General features: G+C 36.5%; 1 protein-coding gene across 6 annotated transcripts in view; it reads left to right on the top strand.

Annotated features, from left to right (window-relative positions):
• The window catches only part of CAMSAP2 (calmodulin regulated spectrin associated protein family member 2), a 123,305-nt gene that overhangs the window by 87,137 nt on the left and 19,173 nt on the right, over positions 1-16,995 (top strand). For 3 of the 6 annotated variants that reach the window (XM_055367928.2, XM_055367919.2, XM_019028498.4), the window contains 3 exons: positions 4,016-4,048; positions 7,637-7,778; positions 8,148-8,287. In XM_055367928.2, the coding sequence (XP_055223903.2) occupies positions 4,016-4,048; positions 7,637-7,778; positions 8,148-8,287 (315 nt within the window). The remainder of the gene's footprint in view (positions 1-4,015; positions 4,049-7,636; positions 7,779-8,147; positions 8,288-16,995) is intronic. The other 3 variants (XM_055367933.2, XM_055367923.2, XM_019028506.4) reach the window with 1 other exon arrangement.

Raw genomic sequence — 16,995 nt, 5'->3', positions numbered from 1 at the left:
TGCGGGACTTCTCCTTCCACAGTGAGAACTCAGGCTTCCAACAGCATTAATATATTTTACTTATTTGCTCAGTCCTACAATACATATACAATACTTTCAGAATTGCTATACTCATACCAATATGAAAAATAAACCTACTGGCCGGGCATGGTGGCTCAAGCCTATAATCCCCGCACTTTGGGAGGCCGAGGCGGGTGGATCACTTGAGGTCAGAAGTTCGAGACCAGCCTGGCCAACATGGTGAAACCCCGTCTCTACCAAAAATACAAAAATTAGCCAGGTGTGTTGGCATGCGCCCGTAATCCCAGCTACTTGGGAGGCTGAGGCAGGAGAATTGCTTGAGCCCGGGAGGCGGAGGTTGCAGTGAGCCGAGATCGTGCCAGTGTACTCCAGCCTAGGTGACAGAGTGAGACTCTGTCTCAAAAAAATAAATAAATAAATAAATTTAAAAACCTACTAAGAAGAGTTTAAGATTTGTTTGCAATTTTTTTTTTACACTAATAGTATATAGTCAAAGTACCGTGTTCTTAAGTTGTTTCCCTCTGCCCCCGCCTTCATTGTGGTTATATTATTCCTTTGAAATAGATTTGTGTTAATTGGTTTCTGTATTCGTTCCATTTTAGCGATCTTTTTTGACACCATCCTTGTTAACTTTTGTTTTTTGAATATGTAGAACATGGACATAATTCCAAAAATCAGAACTATATAAATGGTATACTCAGAGAAGTATCACTCCCTCCCCTATCTCTTCTACCCCTTACTTATTCCACACGTACTCCCTGCCAGCCCTTCTAAATGGACCAAGCACGTATGTGCATGTTTGTTTCTCCTCCTTTCTAGCACAAAACATAACATATTTATTCTTTTGCAGTTTGCTCTTTTCAGTAACTGTATATCCTGGAAATTACTCCATACGGTCCCTAGAGATCATTCTTTCTTTCTTTCTTTCTTTCTTTTTTTTTTTGTTTGAGACAGAGTCTTGCTCTGCCACCCAGGCTGGAGTGCAATGGTGCGATCTTGGCTCACTGCAACCTCTGCCTCCCAGGTTCAAGCGATTCTTCTGCCTCAGCCTCCCAAGTAACTGGGACTACAGGCGAGCGCCACCACACCTGGCTAATCTTTGCATTTTTTTAGTAGACACGGGGTTTTGCCATGTTGGCCAGGCTGGTCTCGACCTCCTGACCTCGTGATCTACCCGCCTTGGCCTCCCAAAGTGCTGGGATTACAGGTGTGAGCTACTGTGCCTGGCCAGTCATTATTTCTTAAAGCAGCATAGTGCTCCCTTGTGAATATGTGCCATAGTTTCTTCAACTATGTACCTATGTGTAGGCATTTAAGTAGTTTCCAGTATCTTGCTATTGCAAATTGTCCTGCACAGAATACTGTTATATGTGGCCTTTTGTATTTTGGATATGTATTTTCAAGGTAAATTTCCTAGAAGTTGGACTGCTAGATTGAAGGGTAAATGCATACTGTATGTAGTTTTGTTAAATGTTGACGAAATCCCCTCCAAAAGAGCTTGTACCATTTTATATTCCATCAGCGATTCGACATAACTTTTGGATCTACAACAGCTAGGAGATTAAGTCTAATGGCTGGGCGTGGTGGCTCACACTTGTAATCCCAGCACTTGGGGAGGCCTAGGTGGGAGGTTCACTTGAGGTCAGGAGCTCAAGACCAGCCTGGCCAACATGGTGAAACCCCGTCTCTACCAAAAAATACAAATATTAGCCAAGCATGGTGGTGCATGCCTGTTGTCCCAGCTACTAGGGAGGCTGAGGTGGGAGAATTGCTTGAACCTGGGAGGCGGAGGTTGCAGTGAGCTGAGATAGCTCTGCTGCCCTCTACCCTGGTTGACAGAGGGAGACTGTCTCAAAAAAATAAAAAAAAAAAGATTAAATCTAACAAGTTAACAAGTCATGCAGTAACAAGTCACAACCATGATTAACTCCCCGAAGGACCCCAACTCTTTGAGGTCTCCAATAAAGACCACACCAAACCAATATCCTCCTGGAACGGCCTGAGAGCACCTAGAAGTAGTTCAGGAATTATCCTACCTTGCCAGAATGTTGTAGATACCCAGAGGAAGAGTATTATTTGGAGAGTATTAATGGCAAGTCCTAAAACAACTAGCCAAAATTTAGGGTGAGCCAAACATGTATTATAAAGGCAATTGAAAGGAATACTTGAAATTAGAACTATTCCAGAAAATCTGGACTGCCTAGGTTGGCCCCTTTGTCGGTGGAAACTTAATAAAAGTTTTTTCACCTGTTATCCATGGGTTTTAAAAAACCCTTTGTTTCTTGCCTGGTGGTCCTGATAAAAAGAAAAAAAAATCAAAAAACCTTTGTCCTCATGGTTATTTACATCTTAAAACAGGATTTGATGTTGCAGTTTGCCTAATTCTTCCCTGAAAACCAAAAGGATAGTTGCTGATCACTTCAGAAATGGAGTTATTCTTCAGCAAGGAACTTATGCTATGTATTTGAGCTTTTTGAAGCATACGTACATAAGTATGCATAGTATATTTATTTGTTCTTTTAGTACATTTACTCTTTAGTTAAATTTCCTTCACACAGCCAATCTGTGGGTTTCCTTTTTCCGCCAAGAAGATTGCTGTTACCAGTTTAGATCAATGGAGGGCCAAGAGAAAGGCCAGAGCAGTCTGAATTAGTAACAAAATCCAATTATTGCATATTTTACAAGAAATATGGAATAAGTTTTACCGTTAGAGACTTCTTTATACACCTGCTGTTAGGAATAGTCCACAATAATTTCTTGTTATCACCATTTTCTATTTAATGGGTTCTTCTAGTCTAGAAAACAAAAAAATCCTTGTTTTTAAAATTTCTGTTACAAATTGGAAACCCTGACACGTTTTCAGTGGCTTCCTGCTCTTTGGTCCTGCTCTTGTACTTTTTGTGGCTATTATAACTGCAGCTGCCAAAAACGTTCAGTTAAATGGGAGATTAAAATACATTCCACAAAATTATTGAGGCTATTCTTCCTGGTGCTATAAGAAAAATTTATTGGAAATGTTGTTTATATATAGGAAGCTGGTATGTTTCTGATTCTTCAGGTGACATTTTTCTAATTCTTAAAGTTCTTGAAAATACCTTATTTATATTATTTTTCTGTTTATACGGAAAAACTTTCTACATAAAAATTTTGGATATGAATTTTAATTTTGGGTATGAATTTTAACTCAGATTCTATTTACTTTGGTTCACTTCAACAAACATTTATTCAGAGCCAGAAGCTGTTTTAGCAGATACAAAGATAAACAAACACAAATGATTAATTCATGTTATCTGAAATTATGGGTTTATTATATTCATTTTTTTAAAGAAGAAAATTAGATTCTTTAGGACAGCCCTAGATAGTAAATTTAATAACATTTATATTCTCTTTGTGTGAGTAGTTACTTGCTTTAGACACAAAAATCTTAACTGGTAACAATTGCCAACTAGGTTTTTTTCCATTAATTAAAAGAAACTTTTTATATAGTGAAGGAAATGATCATCTTGATATATTCTACTATATTATTATTTGCTTTATACTTGTTTTTATTGAAATTATCTGTCTACTTTGCTTTTTGGGGAATATTGCCTTGTCAGACACAGTCTACTAATACCTAAGAATTATGATTGCAAACCTAGCTGTAGAATATTTTTACTTCCCTTTTGTGACATAGATTTATTTTTTAATATGACATATGATTCCAAAACTCAGAAATAAAGTTTTTTGCTGCTAAAGTATACAGCATATTCTAGGTATCCTACAATGAATATCTGTATGGGGAGAGGAGAGAGACAGGAGAAGATAGTGGTCTTTATCATTAGGAACTTATGTATTTTTAACTAAAGTATTTATTAACATATGAAATGTTATGAGAACTATAAACTTGGAACTCCACTATCAGAAGCTTTACTATAATTTGTTAATTGAAGATAATTCTGATGAATTTTCCCTTTACCTTTTGCTTTCCCCTTTTTTCCCGCTGCTTCCTCTGAAGTCTCCTTCCAAATGGTTTTGGAAACTGGTTCCAGTAAGTTTGCTCAGCTACTTCAGTTTGCTCTCCAGAATTGTAATTGTAGAATGGTATTGTTTATGTCTTGCTGTTAAAGTCATTTCATGTAATTCTGTTAGTCACTGAATAGAGATTGGATTTTAAGGTCATGTAAAATGGAAAGATAAAAGATATAGCCAAGGTTTAGATCAGAAGTTCTAAAAATAATTTAAAGGGTAAACATCCTGTTGCTAATCTTGTCAGTATTCACAGACTATCAGTAAGTAGGAAAAAAAAAAAAAAACTTACGGGCCAGGTGCGGTGGCTCACACCTGTAATCCCAGCACTTTGGGAGGCCAAGGCGGGCAGATCATGAGGTCAGGAGGTCAAGACCAGCCTGACCAACATGGAAAAACCCCATCTCTACTAAAAATACAAAATTAGCTGGGCGTGGTGGCGCATGCCTGTAATCCCAGCTACTCGGGAGGCTGAGGCAGGAGAATCGCTTGAACCAGGGAGGCAGAGGTTGCGGTGAGCCGAGATCGCGCCATTGCACTCCAGCCTGGGCAACAAGAGTGAAACCGTCTCAAAAACAAAAACAAAAACAAAAATCTTACTATGTAGCTTCTCATTGATTTAAATAATTTTAGTAAGTATTAATTTGAATTGCATGAATAAATTGCCTGCATTTAAAAATCATCTTTGTGGCTGAGCATGGTGGCTCACGCTTATAATCCTAGTACTTTGAGAGGCCAAGGTGGGAGGATTGCTTGAGCCCAGGAGTTCAAGACCATCTTGGACAACATATTGAACCCCCATCTCTATTTTTAAAAAATTATCTTTTTGACAGACCTAGTTCCTTTTCAGCTTGAATTATAGATGACACTTCACTTTTTGTGTGATTAAAAAAGCAGAAGGTTTTCTGTGACCTCACCAGTAGTGGACCAAAACCATATTAAATTCTGATTTGACTTAAAGATTGATCTTTCAGATTTAAATATGGGGATGGGTGTGTTAAACCACTTAAGAACTATTTTACACCCTCGATAATAAAACTCTAATTTAGAAATATACCATAATGGCCGGGTGCGGTGGCTCACGCGCATAATCCCACACTTTGAGAGGCCAAGGCAGGTGGATTCTTTGATCCCAGGAGTTTGAGACCAGCCTGGGCAACTTGGCAAAACCCCGTCTCTACAAAAAATACAAAAATGAGGCAGGCATAATGGTACACATTTGTGGTTTCACCTACTCAAGAGGCTGAGGTGGGAGAATCACCTGAGACCAGGAGGTCGAGGCTGCAGTGGGCCATGATTGTGCCACTGCACTCCAGCCTGGGTAACAGAGTGAGACGCTATCTCCAAAAAAAATAATAATAAAATAAAAATAAAACAAACAACAAAAAAAAGGAGAAGAAAATAAATATACCATAATGTTGAAATATAAAAATATAGGGGGTTCTTTCTAAATGCCAAACTTCTAAGTTTGCAGAAAGAAAAGGCATGTTTTCCATGCACTAAGTTTATAAAGCAAATAGCATGTTCAAATACAAAAGACTCTTTCATGAACTGCGGATGAACCTTCTGAGTGCTGGACATAATCTCAAGATTTAAAGTTGGTTTACTTAATATATCTTCTAGAATACAATCTTTAGGAAAATGTTTTGGCATCCCATTCATAATTCTCTGTCTAGTCTAAACCGTAGATACTTATTGCTAATGTCATATAAAGCTGTGTGTGTGTGTGTGTGTGTGTGCACGCGCATGTGCACATACATGTGCCTGTTTGCACATACCTTGTACAAAAGTGCTACTTTGCAGGAGGGAGTAGAACAAATCACATAATTCAGTTCTTTGTTGCATGACCCTGGGTGCTTGGCTTAGTCCAATTCAGGTCATAGGCTGAAAACAAACTACTAGTCCCAGCCCAATTTTGAGGATGTCCAAGAGGCAGACTGTTTTGATCCCAGATAATCAAAGAAAAGCATGTAAGGATCTGGAACAGATACTAATTGTGAGAACGGTAGCTTAAGCCTAGAAGATACCACTGTACTGGTTGATTTCTTTTTTCTTTCTTCCTTCCTCTTCCCTCCCCATGGTTGATTTTAAACTGTTTCTTAGCTGCAAAGTGAGGAATTTTCTAAGAATTATGTTAAAATCAGAATCAACTAAAGAATCTATATAGTACCTGCAAGTAATTTTTTTCTGAATATAGTTACCCCCTGAATTAGGGATGTACTCTTAAATACGGAGTCTATTATGCACTAATTAACAAGAACCTTCAGAAATCTTTAAGAGGAAAACATGTTCCATGAATTTTGTCCTTGGGTAGCCAGTGAGAGAAATCCAGGAATAAGTATCTGCTTCTTCATTAATGCTGATGCTTTTCTGAGAGATAGCATTGAAAAGAAATCTAACTTCACTACCAAATGTTGTGTTCTCTTTCAGTAAATTTTTATTTTTCTATTTTTATTCTCACAAAAGTGTTTTATCTCATAATTATATTTTAATTCTAAAATATAGAGATGACCAATTTAGATGGAATTAGAAGAAAAAATAGTTTGATAACCTTAAAAAAACTACCAGTAATTTATGTTGTATATTTTGCTAGTAAAATACTTTAGTGTGTGCATTCACTAAATCTTCAGCATTATTTTACTTGGCTTTAGAAGAGTTAACAGCTAATAATAGCTAACCTTTATTGATTGCTTGCTGTGTGCCCAGCAGGATACATAGCACTTTGTGTCCATCATCTTACTTAATCTTCCAGTGGTTCTATGAGGTGGGTACTATTATTACCCCAGTTTACAGATGGGAAAATGAGAAATGAGAGTTTAAGTAACTTGTCCAAGATCACAAAACTAGTTAGTAAGTGGCAGAACCAGGATCTGAATTTGTTCTCTTAACTATTACAGCATGTCTCATTTTTTAGAGATCTATTTTTAAAAATTCTATCTAGCCACACCAAGCAATCTTTAGGAAACAAAGGTTTCCTCTCTTTTTCTGAGGGGGAGCAAGAACCCGTATACTTGCTCAATTATTAATGAAATCTAAGTTGGGAGGGTTTTTTCTCACTTTCAAAGTTGTTAACTATTTGTGTTTCCTCAACATTCAAATAATAACCCAGAATGTCTTGGTGATACTATTCCAGTTCCTCAAATTTCTTTTAAGAATAGTATATTCTTTTACCTTCCCCCTCATTTTGATAACTCTTTCTGCTTGAATAGTATTCTTGCTCTTCCCGTATAAGAATTTTCAGTTTAAATTAAGTCTGAATTAAAGTGGATGAATTTTATTATCTTCAAAAGAGCAGAACTGATTATTTGGATACAAAGTGTTCAAAATCTGTTTCGTGATGCTTTTATACTTAAATATTTAAGCTAGATGTCAGTTAGTGTAAATTAGCGGTATGTTATATTAAGTATTGAGCTTCAAAACTATAGCTATTGTTGCCGTGTATTTAACTTTGGTAATACCTAGCGTTATTTAGAAAAAAAGAAATATTGGTGAGTGGTCTCATTTCTCATGATTTATTTTATTACTGATACATTAGAATTTACAGTACTGATTTTTTTCCTATGCGTTGTTTGGTACTTATTTATTTTCATGTATTTTTTTTATATCGTAGGCTCGTTATAGGAAAGAGCAAACATTGCTTAAGCAACTGCCTTGCATTCCATTGGTAGAAAATTTGTTGAAGGATGGGACAGATGGCTGTGCATTAGCTGCTCTTATTCATTTTTACTGTCCTGATGTTGTCAGATTAGAGGGTAAGTGTTCCATTGTAATACTTCTGAACTGTAGACAGATAGTAACCAATATTTAAGACAGTATTATTTTGCACTCCAGCCTAGGTGACTGAGTGGGACCCTGTCTCAAAAAAAAGACAATATTATTTAATAAGTACTGAAGAGTTTTTTTTTTTTTTTAAAAAAGAACATTTATATATAATTCTGAGGGAGGTAGTTCAAAAAAAAAATAGTGCTCGGTTTCTAAGTCTTAATGTATAATGACTACTATATTTATAAATGTATGTTTGTTAACCAGAATTGTGTATTTGTACTAATTACAAGATGGATATGAAATATTTATTATCAAATTAATCCAAAGTCACCACCTTGCTCTTTTCTTATTTGAAGATATTTGTTTGAAAGAAACTATGTCTTTGGCTGATAGCCTGTATAATCTGCAGCTGATTCAAGAATTTTGCCAAGAATACTTGAACCAGTGTTGCCATTTCACTCTGGAAGATATGCTCTATGCTGCTTCATCCATAAAGGTAAATTAAATTATTCTTTTTTTCCCTTTGCTTTGTTAAAATATGTTTTTTTAAAAAACAGACAAACGAACAAAAACACCAGGCACAGTGGCTCATGCCTGTAATCCCAGTACTTTGGGAGGACAAGGTGGGAGGATTGCTTAAGCCTGGGAGGTTGAGGCTTCAGCGAGCGATGATCGTGCCACTGCACTCCAGCCTGGGCAACAGAGCAAGACCCTGTCTCAAAAAATAAATAAATAAAATTTTGAAAATAAAAAATAAACCATAGAGCAAGATATATAAAAGACCTAGCAACTTTAAGCTTATAGATTAACTATATTAGTCAAAAGAGCTTTTGAAGAAAGTTTTTGATTTTTTTCTCCTTATTTTGTTTTTTAATATACTATTAGCTACAAGTTTCTTTTATAGTGCAAAGCCAAACTTAAAGTCATGTACAAAATTGGCCAGGTGTAGTGACTTGTGCCTGTAATCCCAGCACTTTGGGAGGAGGAGGTGGGCAGATAGCTTGAGCTCAGGAGTTCAAGACCAGACTGGGCAACATGGTGAAACCCCATCCCTACAATAAATACAAAAATTAGCTGGGAGTGGTGGCATGTGCCTGTGTTCCCAACTACTTGAAGGCTGAGGTAGGAGGATTGCTTGAGTCTGGAAGGCGGAGGTTGCGGTGCTGAGATCGTGCCACTGCACCCTAGCCTGGGCAGCAGAGCCAGGCCCTGTCTCAAAAAAAGAAAAAAAAAAAGTCATGTACAAACTTGATCTATTGTCTTAATGTTTGCAAAATAGGGAATAAGCCATTAAATGTTTCTTACAAATAGCAATGCTTACAAATAGTAAGATTCTTTATAAATAATGAAGCTTTCTTTTTCTTAAAGAATTTTTAATTTTTGAATTAAAAAATTAATTGAAAAGTAACATTATGTACTATTTAACTACCATTATGCATAAATATATGATATGTATAGTTAAATGATATGGTATCCTTGCATATTTTTATGTGTACAATGAGTCATTGAGCATTAAATTGAAATTTAGTTTGTTTATTCTCACTAGATTATATATAATTGTTCTGTAGTTATCAGACTTTGAAATTTGTCACGTTTATTGTCCTTTGACTGTAGGCTAATGTATGCTGTCAGGTTGTGTTAAAAGAATAAAATTTCACATGGGTAGTATTATTTTCTTAATTTCAAGTTGAATATATTTTATTTACATTGATGTTAAATGTTAAAAATAATAATCATGGCCGAGCATGGTGGCTCACACCTGTAATCTCAGCACTTTGGGAGGCTGAGGTGGGCAGATCACTGAGGCCAGGAGTTCGAGACCAGCCTGGCCAACATGGTGAAACCTCACCTTTACTAAAAATACAAACATCAGCCAGGCGTAGTGGCACGCACCTATAATCCCAGCTACTTGGGAGGCTGAGGCAGGAGAATCACTTGAACCTGGGAGGCAGAGGTTGCAGTGAGCTGAGATGGCACCAATGCATTCCAGCCTGGGTGACAGAATAAGACTATGTCTCAAAAAAAAAAAAAAAATCATCATTATCATCATCATGAATAGATTTTTGAAAATCATTCCATTCCCAAGTTTGAAAATTAAGTTGTGTTATGAATACTGTTATCTTTAATACTTCAAGAATTATTTCTTATCCTCCAGTTGTTATTTTAGTAATGTTAGTGTTGTATTTTATGTGAGTCAATAATATAAAGTCAATTCAGAAATCAGAAATGTTTTCTAGTTGAGTCATATTAATTTATGAAATACTGAACTACAACATAAAAACTTCAGGCCTGGTGCGGTGGCTCATGCCTATAATCCCAGCACTTTGGGAGGACAAGGCAGGAGGATCGCTTCAGTCCAGGAGTTTGAGACCGGCCTGGGCAACATAGTGAGACCTTTGTCTTTACAGAAAATAAAGTTAGCCAGGCGTGATGGCACACACCTGTAGTACCAGCTGCTCAGGAGGTTGATATTGGAGGATTGCTTGAACCTAGGAGGCTGAGACTGCAGTGAGCCCTGATTGCATGACTGCACTCCAAACTTAGTGACAAACCAAGACCCTGTCACCAAAAACAAAACAAAAACCATAGGGGCTTTCTCTTCTAATTTTTAAAGGTTAAAAAAGAGTGTTTAAAATAGTAATTATTTGAAGTTCAAGATTTGCTGTTGCTAAAAACATGGTGGGAATCATATACATGTTATATAAACACAGACAACCCCCATGTATGCAGTTTTAGTTCTGGTAAACCATTTGGAAGCAGATTGGGGAAACGAACTGGGTACACCTATTGCTTTTGAAGAATTTTAGGATTTGTTTGCAGCTACTCTAGATTACCAAGTGTCACATGTGCATCATTAGAACAAAGCCCTAATTTAAGACACTGAAGAACTACAGAATGCAAGTGTGTAAAAGTTATTAAGATGAAAAGAAAGGAGCATTAAACAAGTTTGTCAGCAAAATGTAAAATGGCAAAATTTGGAGATTATTATAACTTTTAGAACATTGCAGGACCCACACTAATGTTTGAAAAATATTTTAGCGAGAGACTATTATATGCTAGACACTGTGCTGAGCCTGGGGATTTGGTCATTTATTCATTCATCGGCAGATATTTACTGAGTATCTCCATGTGCCAGACACTATTCTTAGCTTTGGAGGTAAAGCAGAGAACGAAATGGCAGGGTAAACTATAAAGCCAGTGGTAAAGACATTTCCAAAATAAGCCACTGCTCCTGCTGACCCAAAGTTGTACCCAGTCTCTTGTGTCTGACACATCAAAAAAATTTTTTTTCTAATTGATGTTGAAGGTTTACACCCTTGCCATTCATATCAGAATGAAAGTTAGGTAATATCATTTCCATATATATCTTGTAATGCTTTTTCTGGTATTTTCAGGTAATAACAAATATTAATTTCTGTTAGTACCAGAAAAGGCATTAACAAGATATCTACGTTGTCAGCTAAAAATTTAAATGCTACTTCTGTAATCTCAAAGGAAAAAAACTGTCTCACTAAATACATGGAGATATAAGATTGCATTTGTTTAAGTTGGTATACCTTGGACTTCCAATACGTAATATACAGTCCTGTTGTTTATATCAACTTTGTCTGGGTACGACCCATATAAAGATATTTTCTTAAATTAGGTATATTTAAACTATGATTTTCTACAGAAAGGGCTTTGGTCACTTTCTATGTTCTTTACTTATTACTACCACAGCTTTGACTTCATTTGAGTATCTTTTTTTTTTTAATTCAATCTTATTTTAAACTTTTAGCTTAAGCTCAAGGGTACATATGCAGGTTTGTTACATAGGTAAACTTGTGTCATGGGAGTTTGTGGTACAGATTTTTATTTCGTCACCCAGGTATTAACCTTAATACCCATCAGTTATTTCTCCTGATCCTCTCCCTCCTTTCACCTTCCACTCGTGGATAGTTTGCAGTTTCTGTTGTTCTCTTTCTGTCCGTGTTTTCGTCACATAAGTGAGAGCATATGGTGTGTGGTTTTGTTTCTGCATTACTTTGCTAAGGATAATGACCTCCAGCTCCATCTGTGTTCCTACAAAGGACATGATCTTGTTCTTTTTTATGGCTGCATAGTATTCCATAGTGTATATGTACCCCATTTTCTTTATCCAGTCTACCGTTGATGGGCATTTAGGATGATTCCATGTCTTGGCTATTGTTAATAGTGCTGCAGTGAACATACACATGCATGTGTCTTTTTGGTGGAATGATTTATGTTCCTTTGGGATATACCCAGTAATGGGATTGCTGGGTTGTATAGTATTTCTGTTTTTAGGTCTTTGAGGAATTACCACACTGTTTTCCACATTGGTTGAACTAGTTTACACTCCTACGAACAGTGTGTAAATGTTCCTTTTTCTCTGCAACTTTGTCAGCACCTATTATTTTTTGACTTTTTAGTAAGAGCCATTCTAACCAGTGTGAGATGGTATCTCATTGTGGTTTTGATTTGCATTTCTCTAATGATCAGTGATATTGGGCTTTTTTTCATATGCTTGTTGGCCGCATGTATGTCTATGTCTTTTGAAAAGTGTCTATTCATGTCCTTTGCCCACTTCTTAATGAGATTATTTTTATCTTGTAAATATGTTTAAGTCCCTTATAGATGCTGGATATGAGACCTTGGTCAGATGCATAGTCCGAAAAATTTTCTCCCATTCTATAAGCTCTCTGTTCACACTGTTGATAGTTTCTTTTGCTGTGCAGAAGCTTTGTAGTTTAATTAGATCCTATTTGTCAATTTTTGCTTTTGTTGCAATTTCTTTTGGCACCTTTGTCATGAAATCTTTGCCCATTCCTATGTCCAGAATGGTACTGCCTAGATTTTCTTCCAGGGTTTTTATAGTTTTGGGTTTATATTTAATTCTTTAATCCATCTTGAGTTAAATTTTTTATATAGTGTAAGGAGAGTGTTTGTTTTCAATCTTCTGAGTATGGCTAGACCGTTATCCCGGCACCATTTGTTGAATAGGGAGTCCTTCCCCATTGTTTGCTTTGGTCAGCTTTTTCAAAGATTAGATGGTTGTAGATATGTGGCCTTACTTCTGGGCTCTCTATTCTGTTCCATTTTTGTACCAGTACCATGCTGTTTTGGTTACTGTAGCCCTGTAATATAGTTTGCAGTCAGGTAACATGATGCCTCCTGCTTTGTTCTTTTTGCTTAGGATTGCCTTGGCTATTCAGGTTCTTTTTTGGTTCAATATGATTTTTAAAATAGTTTTTTTTAGTTCTATGAAGAATTCATTGGTAGTTTAATAAGAATAGCATTGAATCTATACATTGATTTGGGCAGTATGGCTATTTTAACAATATTGATTCTTCCTGTCCATGAGCATGGAATGTTTTTCCATTTGTTTGTATCATCTCTGATTTCTTTGAGCAGTGTATTGTAGTTCTCCTTGTAGAGATCTTTCACTTCCCTGGTTAGCTGTATTCCTAGGTATTTTATTCTTTTTGTGCCAGTTGTGAATGGGATTGCATTCCTGATTTGGCTCTTGGCTTAACTGTTGTTGGTGTATAGGAATGTTAGTGATTTTTTGTACATTAATTTTGTATCCTGAGACTTTGCTGAAGTTGTTTATCAGCTTAAGGAGCTTTTGGGACAAGAGTATGTAGCCTTATGACCATCTTAACTAAAAGAAGGAAAGAAGAAGCTTTTAAATGAAATTAATCTGGCATTATTCCTGAAATATGGTGACAGATTTATTGCTGTTTAATCGTCATGAACTCAGAAAGACATAATCTTCATAAGCTTTAATTACTGGGAAAATTATTTCTTACTGTACTGACATCTTGTGGCCAAATAGTACAATTATGTTATTAGGATGGCTATCTTACCAAAGTCCTTAAAATAGTAACTTATTTTCTGTTCAACAGATAATTATTGAGCACTTAAGCAGTATTTTTTCAAAATATAATCAGCTTTCAGTTAACTAGGCTAGTAAAATGGAACCTAGCACCAGTACTTAAAAACCAATTTTATACTTTGGCTTTAGAAAGTATACCATAAAGATAAGTATAAAGAAGAAATATAAATCACAATAATCTTATTAATCAGAAATATTGTGTCAATGTTTTGATGTTTTACTGACTTTTTTTTTAGTACGTAGATTCATTCATTTGTACATTCATTTAGCATTTAGCATTTGTAGATTCATTGAGCATCTATCATGTGCCAGACACTGTTTTAAACACTGAAGATATAATGATGAGCATAAACTTTGTCTTTTTAGACTTTATCATCTGGAGGGTAAGATGAGGAACCTTGGAGAATGTAGTAATAGATAAATCTGGGAAGATATAAAGGGACTGTACCAAGTAGCCTCTTGTAAGCCGTAGTAAGATTCCCTTTACCTCAAGAGCAATGGAAAGAGAGTTGCATTTTGAAAAGTTTGTTTTCTTAGCAAGCCAAAGAAAAAGCTATTGTGTTCCAAACAAGGCAAAAATGTTTGAATCAGAGCAGTTATGATGGAGAGAAGTTGGTGAATTCCGGAAATATTTAGGATGCAAAATCTGCATGCTTTGGTGATGAATTGGACATGGGAGAAAGAAGGTGTCAAGGATGACTCCTAGGTTTCTGGTTTGCACACTGGGATAGTGGTGCCATTCAGTGAGATAAGGACTGCAGTAAGATCACATTTGTAGGGAAGGTCACTATTTCAGTTTTGGACATAGGCCTTTGAGATATCCAAAAGAAAATGCTCGGTAGGCCACTGCATATATAAGTGCAGTCAGTACATTTGAGAATCATTTAGTAGCTGATGGACGTAGGCATGGCAGTGTTTCAAAGAGGGGCGAGATCAGGAATATCAAATGCAGCTGAGAGGTCAAGTAAGATGGGAAATCTGTTTGATTTAGCAACATATGGACGTCATTGGTGACTTGAGCAGTTGCTGTTAGGGGAATGATGTGACTCAGCGCCAAGACTGAAGTAGATTAGAGAGTAAAAGTGATGAAATGGAAAATGTCAGTAGAGGCCTGCTCCTAAAAGAAGTTTGTGAAGAGGTAAAAAGATGGTGGGAATGAGGAGAAACTAGAGAATAGTTATTGAGTAAAGGTTTTGTTTCATTTATTTTGATGGGAGGGATTTGAGCATGTTTAAAAGCCAAATAGGAAGGATTCTGTTGACAGGGGAAGGATACATATGTAGGAGAGAAAAGTAGGATTAAGAATATAATGGCATTCACAGCAATTTGGATGGAATTGGAGACCATTATTCTAAGTGAAGTAACTCAGGAATGGAAAACCAAACATCATATGTTCTCACTCATAAGTGGGAGCTAAGCTATAAGGATGCAAAGGCATAAGAATGATACAGTGGACTTTGGGGACTCAGGGAAAAAAGCGGGAGGGAGGTGAGGGATAAAAGACTACACATTGGGTACAGTGTACACTGCTTGGGTGATGGGTGCACCAGAATCTCAGAAATTACTTAAAGAATTTATTCATGTAACCAAACATCACCTGTTCCCCTAAACACCTATTAAAATAAGAAATAAATTTTTTAAAACTGTAAAGTTTCTGAAGTCAAGCAGGGATGAGATCCACTGCATAGCCTTTACAGATTATAAGCATTCTTATTACTTTTTTTAGTCACAAATTTTAATGGCTGCTTCAATTAGTATGTATCTGTATGTCAACATTCTAAAATTCTGAGAATTTATAGTAAAAGCAAACACTGAAGGTAAAGTAGAAACTTACCAAATGCTCTTCACCACTGTGCATTATCTTCTGTAACACTCCAGACTCTTACACTCAGCCACCTACAAGACAGGTCCACTTAAATGTCCAGTGAACATCTCAAACAATGACTCTAGATTCCTTTCATTACCTGTTTCTCCCAGTCCTTTCTATCCGACTATTAGTTGCTTGAGACAAAAACCTAAGAGTCATCACTCTTGATTCTTCTCTTTTCATCACTTTATTTTTTTTTAGAGACAGGGTCTCACTCTGTCACCCAGGCTGGAGTGCAGTGGCACAATCAGCCAAATCCTGGGCTCAAGCTGTATTCCTGCCCCAGCCTCCCAAGCAGCTAGGATGACAGGCATGTGCCACCATGCATAGCTAATTTTTAAAATTTTTATAGAGGCAAGCTATGTTGCCCAGGCTGGTCTCAACCTCCAGGCCTCAAGCAGTCCTTCCTCCTCAGCCTCCTCAAGCACTGGGATTACAGGCATGAGCCACTGCGCCCAGCCTCTTTTCTTCACTTTCTACATACACAATAGCCTTCCAGAACTATCAGATGAGAGATGATATTTGAAAGTCACCAACTTAAATATGAGAAAACCAAGAGAACGCATGAGTTCTAGTGGAGAGCATATAGAGTTTAAGGATTATTCATAATTAGCAAGTAGGAAGAAGGCAAGACATTAGAAAATAACCATATCCAGGATAATCTTAAAAACTTTAATATGAAATAAGACCTTATTAAACATTAATAAATTTGATAGTAACTATTTTATTAAATGCCAAACACCCAAAATTTAGAAAACATATTATTTTAAATAGTTATGAAAACAGATTTTGTAGTTTTTAAAAATTTACCGAATGCCTAAAATTGAAATAATTCTTCATGCTTACAGCTTTTGTTATATATGCATTTTAAAATATAAGCTTGTAGTAGAAATGTGCTTTTGAGGACCCTTAATCCTTTCTCTTAATTTTAAGCCATTTAAAAAATTATTTACATTTTAAAATAGTAATATTAAAAGGTAACATTGTTGACTTACTGATAACTTTTCGAAGTTAGTTAGATACATTCATTGTATAAATAATGTTTTGTATGTTTCAAAATTATTAAAAATTAGCTATAAAAATTTAGTTTTGGTGTTATTTAGCACCTGTATTACTGGTGAGTTTAGCATTACTGAGCACATACATATAACTTTTTTTGTTTGAGATGGAGTCTTGCCCTGTCACCCAGGCTGGAGTGCAATGGCATGATCTTGGCTCACTGCAACCTCTGTGTCTTGGGTTCAAGCTATTCTCCTACCTCAGCCTCTCAAGTAGCGAGGATTACAGGCATGCGCCACCACACCCGGCTAGTTTTTTGTATCTTTAGTAGAGACGGGGTTTCACCTTGTTGGCCAGGCTGGTCTCACACTCCTGACCTCGTGATCCGCCCACCTTGGCCTCCCAAAGTGCTGGGGTTACAGGCGTGAGTCACCACGCCCGG

This window comes from Gorilla gorilla, chromosome 1, assembly GCF_029281585.2.
Source record: "Gorilla gorilla gorilla isolate KB3781 chromosome 1, NHGRI_mGorGor1-v2.1_pri, whole genome shotgun sequence".
In the NCBI taxonomy this organism is placed as follows: domain Eukaryota; kingdom Metazoa; phylum Chordata; class Mammalia; order Primates; family Hominidae; genus Gorilla; species Gorilla gorilla.
The sequence above is the reverse complement of the archived record's forward strand: the minus strand, read 5'-3'. Positions and strand labels throughout refer to the sequence as shown.